The following is a 9,381-nucleotide window of genomic DNA, read 5'->3' as shown; positions in this document are numbered from 1 at the left end:
CGGATAAGAAGAGATGGGCCGGGCAGGCTGCGACTCGGACTCGACATGCAGCTGCCAGCCATGACCCTGCGCCCCTAATAAAAAAGTTTGAAAAGCCATGACCCTGCGTTTCCTGCCCTTAGAGCATTACTAGTAGAACCCTCAAACCCTTGAACCTTCACTAGCGTTTTAAGGGTCCAAAAATGATTTTTTATGCACTTTTACGGATTGAAAAACAGGGGCAAAGATTAGAACCCTCAAACCCAACCCTTATAACGGAATATTCCCCATGAACGACGTTGTCATTGCGGTGGGAGGTCGACGGGGTGGCTGCCGGCGACGGGGGCGACTAGCAGCGGCGGTCGCGGGCGTGGGCGCGGGAGTTGGGAGGATTTTTCCCTCCCGCGCGAGTATAACCGTCAAATGAGGGTTGGGTAGATTTTGCTCCCCAACCCTTACTTTTGAGGATTGAAAGAGGGTTTAAGGGTTGAACCTTTAAAAAAATTTGAGAGTTTAAGGGTTAAGGGGTTCTAGTCTACGGGTTTTTTCGACGAAAATTGTAAAAAACAATTATTTTTAAAGGTTTGAGAGTTTGAAGGCTCTACTATAATGCTGTTACCCCGCGCTACCCCGCAGATATCGCGAAACACATACGTGCACGATTCACGTTCGGAATCCCAACGGGCCACGGCGGTAAAACCGCGCCGTAATAATTGGGAACAGATCGATAGCCTTCCCTTCCCACCGCGCGGCAGCCGTCGCAATCCTGATCCTTCTCTGCTTGGGCGTTCCGTTTCCTGATTCTTTTCCAATCCGGTCTCCTGCCTCCCCACGCGTCGTTGGCCAGCGCCTATAAGTACAAGGGCCGCGCCCGGCCTCCGTTCGCACAACCAGCTTTTCTCTCTCTGTTTCTTTCTCTCCGGCCCCAGCCGTCGCCCTCCTCTGCTCTGCGTTGGGGTTTCGCTAGGGTTTCCCTAGCGGCGAGAGGCAAGTTCTTTCGTACGCACGTTTAAGTTCTTGGGTGGAGGAGTTGCAGATTCTCTGCTCTGCGTTGGGGTTTCGCTAGGGTTTCCCTAGCGGCGAGAGGCGAGTTCTTTCGTACGCACGGTGAAGTTCTTGGGTGGAGGAGTTGCAGATTCTCATCTCGAGGAGAGGAGTCGGGCGTGCAAGAGTCGATCTCCCATCCTTCATCGCCGGAGCAGACGGCCGTCAGGTATACTTCTGATCTGTTCTTTTCTAGAGCTATGGTAGTATGCTGTGTATGTTCTTGCTGCTATTCGAGATCAGCGCGTGTGTTTGGTTGTGCTCGTGCTCTGTTTTAGTTTTCGAGCTTGAAAGGGTAATGGTCCGAGATTGTTAAGGATTTCTTATTCGATCTAGTTTCCGCTTAGGCATGTGGCTGTCTGAGCGCTGTAATTGCTCACATTGTGTAAGTCGTTTCAGTAGATGGGTTTTGATGCCATATGTCTTGCGTGTCTGCCATGAAGGGCTTTGATTATTTTTGGATAGTTGTCAGGTAACCAGATCTAAAATTAAGATTACTTTGATTCTTTTATAAATGCCAAGGAGGGCATTGGTTTGGTTTTTTTTCTGGACTAATTTGCCCCTGTGCATGAGTATCGGGAGTAAATGTTCATGGTTGGCTGGTCCTCCTTCCTTTTTGCTACAGTTGGTTACCCAACGCCCTCAGCCAGCATGCGCAGCTGCATATATTTGCTTTTTGTGCTGCCTCTTTTGTTGGAAACTTACCCAATTTAATGAGGCAGAAGTCGGATGGCGGCGTCTAAGATTGTCATAGTAGGGAGTAACTTAGAGTAGTAACATGCATATGTTACTAGTCTATGTTATTACCTCCATAGTGGGTAGTAACATATGTGTTGTGTCATGCATAACTTTATTTATTATGTTGTAGACCATCTTTTCTTAATATGTGTGATATTACAGTAACTAGCTATGTTACCACATGTCTTCCTTTTTCATTAATTAAATGTCACACCATCTATTTTTCTAGATAATGCCGGTCGTAATGGGAGCATCATAGGTGGTACCATGCATGCCAACTAAGCAATTTTGATGAGGTGACATAGAATTAAATGAAGAAAGAGGGGCTTGAGTATCATATCATGATACCGTATCATATTAAATGATGTGTTATTTTGTGTCATGCATGATAATAAATATAGTCCTATATAATAGGAACATATGGTACCATGCATTACAGATGTAGTATCATGTAGTAGTGTCATATGCATGATATTAGTATATGATACTCCCCATTATGATGTTATCACATATGTTACTCCCACTGTGCGTAGTCTGAAAGAAACCCTGAAAATAGGGAACGTGAAGACTATTTGAAAGTAGGATGCATGGCTTGGAGAACCCCTCAGGTTGGTTAGCTTGATTTGCCATTAATCCAAAGGCGAACCTATGCCAGCCTACAAGCAAGCTGGGCAAGATTGAATTGACCATGGATTTAGATGGATCATGGTTGTGAGTCTCCTCAACATGAATTACTTTTAATGCTTTATGAGTAGCGTTGTATTTTATTTTTGGAAGGAAAATAGAATTGCTCCTTCGCAATTTTTTAAAATAATTGCAATGATCATTATTATTTTAATTTTGACACTACTCGTCAGCTCATTGTAAAAAAAATCCTTCCACTTCAGCTTGTTTCATTAACATGCTCGAAGTTTTTGGCACATTTAGTTTATCCTTGAAACTACAAAAGGTTTATATAATAGTTCACACTTTTAGTTGGACATAGTTTCAACACTAGGTGTTATGTCTTTGATGTGTAGATATAGTAGTGAGCGCAATTCTGATTAATCCTTCAAATTTGTCATGCCTAGTTCAAAACAAACGAGATCAGAATTAGTAAAGAACTTAAATCTATTGTCGTAAAAAGTTAGTACATATTAATTGTTGTGCTAGGTGAATCTTTATATTCTTGACCATAAAATATCTTCTATTGCTTGAATCAAAACTAAGTGTGCCTTGTATGTAATCCCGTACCTTTGCTTGGTTTAGTTTAGCCATAATTCATACTCCGTCCGTTTCTTGATATAAGGTGTATAGATTTTTGAGAAAAATCCCAGAATATAAGGTGCATTGCGTTGCACCACTCGTTTGGATATATTTCATAGGGATTTGATTACATTTCCTTATATCAGGCAAGCTCCTCTATTTACTCATGTCAATTAGTCAGGAGTTATCTCACCCAAAACTTGTGAAATTTTCCCTCCATGTGCGTTTTTTAATTTCCGTGTCAAAACTATACACCCTATATTCAGGAATGGAGGGAGTATAATTCATGCCGATTTGTCTCTCTTTCGTTATCATATTGTGCCTTACTCATGTATGGGAGGCTAGGTTTAGTGTAACAGTTGGTGGCGTGGCAACTTAGTTAGTTGAGATATAAACCAAGGGTTGGTTGATATGGATACCATGAGGTGTCACAAAATTCATCTTTATGTTACTTCTTTAATATAATTTGTACTTTCATGTCATCAAATGTCCTTATTTTTTGCATCGCTAAGTATTAGATAGGTCAAAATGGATGACTAAAAAGACATTAGATAGAGATCATTCCTCAAATGTGTGCAAGTCATGGTTAATAGATTAGAGATCATTTCTCAAATGTGTGTACCTAAGTTGTCAAACTGCTCTTTTTTGTGAATCACTAAATCCTAGTGTGAAAAAGTGCAACTTTTGTGGGCCCTATTGTTACAAAGATTTACACTTTGATATACATGGTGCCAAATGTGTTTGATGTGATATCGATCTCATATAATAGAGCCTCCTTCTCCACTTTAACTATGTTGCCATTAGGTTGGCACTATTATAACAGTGTTCTTTTATTGTAAAAGTTAGTGTTGTCTTTTGTTCTTTTATTGTATAAGTTTCTTCTGTGTTTAGAAAATATATTTTACACATTTTATAAATTTTTTTAGGGATTTTTCAAAGAAAATGGGGAGTCGAAGACAACATGGTGTTAACCACTTTGGTCCAATCTTGAGAAAGCCATCCATAAGGAAGGCACCAGGCAAACTCAAGAAAAAGTGTCTTGAACAATTGAAGAGAACTCAACAGTTGTTTAGGAGAGGTGATGATAATCTTGCGAAAAGACCTCAACAAAATAAGGTTGCAACAAAACACACACTCCGTTTTCCTTTCAATGAGCCTAGCCATTCTAAGCCAGTGTCTCGACCAAATGTCTCGTCACGTTCTTCATGGCCAAACAAAGGTATGGCTTCTCCACGGGAAGATGTTGAGAAGTCCAAACCCTCTTTCTCTAGGACTCTCACCCAGAAGGCTAGTCCATCTTGCGCAATGCATAATATTGGCATTGATTCTCTGCCAAAGAATACTATCAAGTTTAGACCCTGTGGTAATATCTTGAGGCCAAACAATGGTATGGGTTCATCGGCGAGGAATGTGGAGTCTTACTCAAGGTTAAATAACGTTGAAGCTCCTCGTTCAAAGAATACCAAGATGCCGGGATCCTCTTACTCAAGACCCAATGATGAGATGGCTCCTCAGTCAATGAAAGCTAGGCCCTTCTCCTCTGGGTCGAATTGTGGGTCCGGTCCTTTGGTGAGGAAGGATGATTCAAATTTCACATTTGATATTTCAAAGAAATCGTACCCCTCTTCATTGGTTTGCAACTCACGGAAAGAAGACCATCCGATTGTGATGGAAGCTTCAAATTCCAACTTAGCTTTGAAGGGTAAAAAAGTCATGGAAGATATCTTGCCCAACTTGGGGATCAATTGTGATTCCTTATTACCTAGTAAGAACCTTTCAAGTCACCAAACGGTTGAGGCATCATGCATGGTCAATTCAATCGACGGTTACATTCAACTTGACAGTAGAAAGTGCAAGTCTAGCCTTTCGAAGGATGGAAGAACCGATGTGTACAAATCTAAGAGTAAGAGGATGGAGTCGTTGTTGGAAGAGAAGTTTGAGGCATGTGGGGTCGCTAGATTGACAGAATCAATCCCATTAAACTTGACAATAAGAGCACTAGCCTCGGGAAGGATGAAAGGTCCGTTGATGACAAGTTTAATAAGAGGAAGAGGACTGAGAATTGTAGTTGAATAAACAAAATTAGATATGTATTTGATGATGAAGACGATGATGACGGTGATCAGAATCTCACGGGTGCTAAAAGTGGTGCCGTTGGATTGAAAACACAGAAGGATTGTCATCAAGAAGTGTCTAATCTTTATGGTTCAGAACCTTCGAAGCCACATTACTATTGTTCCCTGCCCATCGATGAACCTATTTGGAGGTAGAACATACGCCCCTTTTTTCTCCATTTTCACATGTTGCAAATGCTCGTCCCTATATGCTGATATTTTTGTTGTTTTATTATTCAACAGGGGAATCATTAAGATAGGCAGCGGAAAATTTGTTTCATTGGCTGCGCATTTGTCAACCAAATACTGTGAGAAGGTGTGGAAATTGTCAAGATCACTTGAGCCAGTGGTTGAAGTAACAAAGCTTTCTAGACTGGAGGCTTGGCCTAAGAGCTTTGAGGCATCAAGGCCCACTGATGACAACATTGCGTTGTATTTATTGCCCATGGAGATGAGGTGTCTTTATTGCCCATTGCTATTTATTGCCTACCATCTTCCGCACCATTTGGATTCTAATCATTTTTGTTTCTATCCCTAGGCAAGATGCAGACATGGATCAACTTGTTAAAGAAGTAATGGAGAATGATATGGTTCTACGAGCTATTGTTGGTGAAGCTGAGATGCTGATATTCCCATCTATTCTACTGCCTGAGCAACACCAAAGTATGAATTCTTCTCTTTCTGGAAACATGCTAGTAACAGAATATGATTCGTGTTCCTGATTTCTAGTCGCAACCCTACCCATACGCAGCTGTACTAATAATCATCTAATAGAAATAATTCAATTATCCAGAATCACTCTCTAAGCTATTCCCTACTGTGTATATTTGGCTCAGTGCATGTTTGTCCTTGTTTGGTTGCAGCTTTCCAAGGAAAACCCTACCTGTGGGCGGTATTTAAGCGCAGAATAGTGGAAGAGGAACAACATGGCAAAGGACGTTGTGCACAGGAGAAGGGAAAACAGCTGGCTTCACTTTTCAGTGTGGGAGAAGGATTAAACATTGATGCTGGACTAGAAGCTTCTGAGGAACCGGAGATGCAAGGCATGGAGCCGGAACAAAATCCCAAGTTGGCTCGACCGAACGCGCCGAGTCCGACAACTAAAGCTCCTACCACGGCTGCAGCTACAATGTCTGCAAACCACTGTCAAGACCACTCAAACATGGCTGCTCCTACAGGAGCTTTGTTTGGTTTTGTGGTTCAGCGAACCCCGAGACTTGAGCAACTCATCCAAGAGATGCAACGCGAAGGTGCTGTGATGGTTGCAATGCAAGGGCAGATGATAGGGCCAGGCATTGGCTTGTGCAGGCAGTAGCAACAGGGTTGAGACTTGAGAGGAGGACGATATGGCACAGAGGCGGAGCTCATCTGGATCCTTGCTCTTTGAAGCTGACTTGGACCTGAGCCGCTTTGTGTGTACCATCGTCTGTGCTTGTTTGAAGGCTTTTCCATTCTGGTATTCTAGTTGAGTAGAGGTTTAGTTTGGTGTTTGCTAAAATGCATCTAAAAATTATCATGTCAGCGCATGTATTCTCAGATGCATTTTGTTCTTCATTATAGTTCTGCTTGCATCTCCAGCCTAGTTGTTTTCTGCTTGTAGCATCGATTCTGTTATTTCGCTTCCGCCATCCCAGGCCATTCAAAATATTATGCTCCATTTCTGGTTGAGTTGTAATCCGTACCCTGGTAGCAGAAGATAAAAACGCACCAGCGATTGAGCATTGGCACTGCTGCGTTTTGCTCCATGCTGCCCATCCCACTTTGTATTGCCTTATTTTTGGGAGAGCAGCACATTACTCGTTGGAAGCCGCGTCCAGTTTGCTGGAGGAAATTTCCTGGTCCGGCATCAGCTCCGCTCGTCTCTTCATCCTTCTCTTTTTTTTTCAATCTTGCAAGAGAGCTGCCAAAACCATTGATTAGAAAAAGATATTTCAAAAAAGTTTATGGTTGTTTGGCTACCAAGGATCAGATGAGAGGTTACATAAAGCAAGTTTTTAGAGGATTTTTATTTTAGGAAAACTAGTTTAGGCCAACTCTAACTTGTCCCTTGGCGTTAGAGTATAATTTCGGTTTTACTCCTAACCGGCAGCCGATCCTCTAAACCGGATAGAGTAAAATTTTACTCTGGCTTTTATTCGGTGTCTCTTGGCCGCCCACCGCTGGAGGAAAAAATATTCCCTCCTCCCATTGTCTCACCCACTCTCGCGCGGCATCTATGCGGACGCCATCCATACTGCCCACCGCGGACGCTTTGTAGGCCCCGTCGCTGTCCCTGCCCACCTGGATTTGAGCCTCTCGTGCCACGGTCGGTACAGAATTGATAAATCTACGCATGCGTTGCCGTTGTCGGATTTGACGCGTTCATGGATTGGCCGGCTGCCGAAACGCACAGCCCCGGCAATGCCTCTGCACCGCATGCAGGTATGGCCTCTTCCTCTAGCGGCTCGGATCTCATTTGTCGTCAGTTCGTCGGTAAAGACACACTCAACCATCGTTCTGGCTCGGCATTGACCCCAACAACTCGTCGGCACCCCGTTGCTTGTCATAAAGTGTGACGCCTGTCTGCAGTAGGTGGTGCGCCGAGTATCAACCACGCCGGAACACCTCGGATCGGTGTTTTTCAAGTGCAAAAACGATGAGTGCTTGTTTTGATTTAGTGGTTAATCGGATTTGGCGCAATTTGTAGCTCATTGTTTGCTCCAATTTGTATGTAGGATGGATGCAAGTTTTGGTATTGGGAAGAAGATTACATTGATGTATCGATAGCGAGAAATTTGATATATGTTCGTGCACGACTTGCAACGGTAGAGACTAGAGATGAGACTAGATGCGACGCAGTATCGAATTCATCGAAGGCGAAGAAGAAAGAAGTGTGCAAGCTCGAAAGGCCAATACAGATAATCAACAATGAAGACATAAAAATATATTAATCCAATTAGTGGGAGCAGTTATGAAAATTGGATGTCTTCCCCAGGAGAGTTCGTATGTCGTTTCATTACCCCATTACCCCGGTCGATCGATCGATATCCCCTCCACCGTTTTTCCCATCCCATGTCCTCCTGTTTCTCGTGATGTAAGTCTTGCGAGTACTTTAGATGAATACTCACGGTTGCTTTGCTACCTTTCCCCCCTCTATCCGGTTAGTGCAATCAGATGACAGAGCCCAGGTGTAGCGACCAGACCTCAAACGGTCCGATCTCTTTGCTTCAGTGTCATCCCTGGATCAGTAATGCTGACACGCACAGTACTTGAAGGATTTATAACAGAGTAGCAATCACACACTTATTACAACGAGTGTCTCAAAAGAGAACTTATTACAAATAATATGGCTTAAGGCCATCTAATAACGATAACAACGAAAGGCTTGGAAGATAAGTGAGTCCATCAACTCCAACAGCATCACTGAGTATAGAACCACGACCTAAAGGCACCTTACTTGCCATCTGAAAAGTCTGCAACATGAACATTGCAGCCCAAAACGGGTCAGCACATGGAATATGCTGGCAATGTAACACATAGAGAGTAATGAAAGAATAAAGCTATACTACATGCATATATGGCTGGTGGAAAGCTCTATGGTTACAGTTTTTGCATAAAGTTAATTTTTCCCTACTGCAAAGGAATAAATTTTTATTTAACTATCATGGTGGTTGTTGAACATTGAGAAGATAAACATCCTCTCAATCCCAATTAAGCATTGTCATAAAAACCCAACAATATTAATTAAAGTAACATGATGAGATTCACATGATAATCCAAGTATTAGATACTCAAGACGTCCATAACCGGGGACACGACTAACCATAATTAGTTTATACACTCTGCAGAGGTTTGCGCACTTTTACCCACAAGACTCGATCTCCTCCGTTGTATTTTCTCGCACTGCATGATGTTTGAGAAACAGATGACCGAGACATAGTCTTTCAGAAGCGCTAGCACCTTACGATCGGGTAGACAGTACCAACCTACATTCCCTACATCTGCTAGTCTACCACTGTAAGAGTTCGCACGACTTAGTCAACTATGCTAGAGCCCATAGTAGCTTGTGGCTGCACACAGAAGTTTCTAGTATGAATAATCTCATGATCTCTTTGAGCCTGGGTGGCGGTCTGAAAGTGCGTTATATCGACTAGAGGGGGGGGGGTGAATAGGCGATTTTTATGAAAGTCTTCAAAACGTGGAAGTTATGAAGACAAATGATAGAAATAAACATATTACCCTGCAGCGGAAGGTAGACTACACTAGGCAAGCCATAGTCAAG

At 42.7% G+C, this 9,381-nt stretch overlaps 1 protein-coding gene across 1 annotated transcript; it reads left to right on the top strand.

The window, feature by feature from the left end:
* Positions 1-5,084: 5,084 nt before the first annotated feature.
* Positions 5,085-6,697, top strand: LOC123153399 (uncharacterized; the record flags this gene model as incomplete). Its single annotated transcript, XM_044572539.1, has 4 exons — positions 5,085-5,272; positions 5,364-5,576; positions 5,659-5,783; positions 5,984-6,697. Coding segments are annotated over 4 exons (978 nt in total), but the record flags the coding sequence as incomplete, so codon positions are not given.
* Positions 6,698-9,381: the final 2,684 nt, after the last annotated feature.

The sequence above is a fragment of the Triticum aestivum genome, chromosome 7A (genome assembly GCF_018294505.1).
Source record: "Triticum aestivum cultivar Chinese Spring chromosome 7A, IWGSC CS RefSeq v2.1, whole genome shotgun sequence".
In the NCBI taxonomy this organism is placed as follows: Eukaryota; Viridiplantae; Streptophyta; class Magnoliopsida; order Poales; family Poaceae; genus Triticum; species Triticum aestivum.
This window is presented reverse-complemented; position numbering and strand designations above follow the sequence as displayed.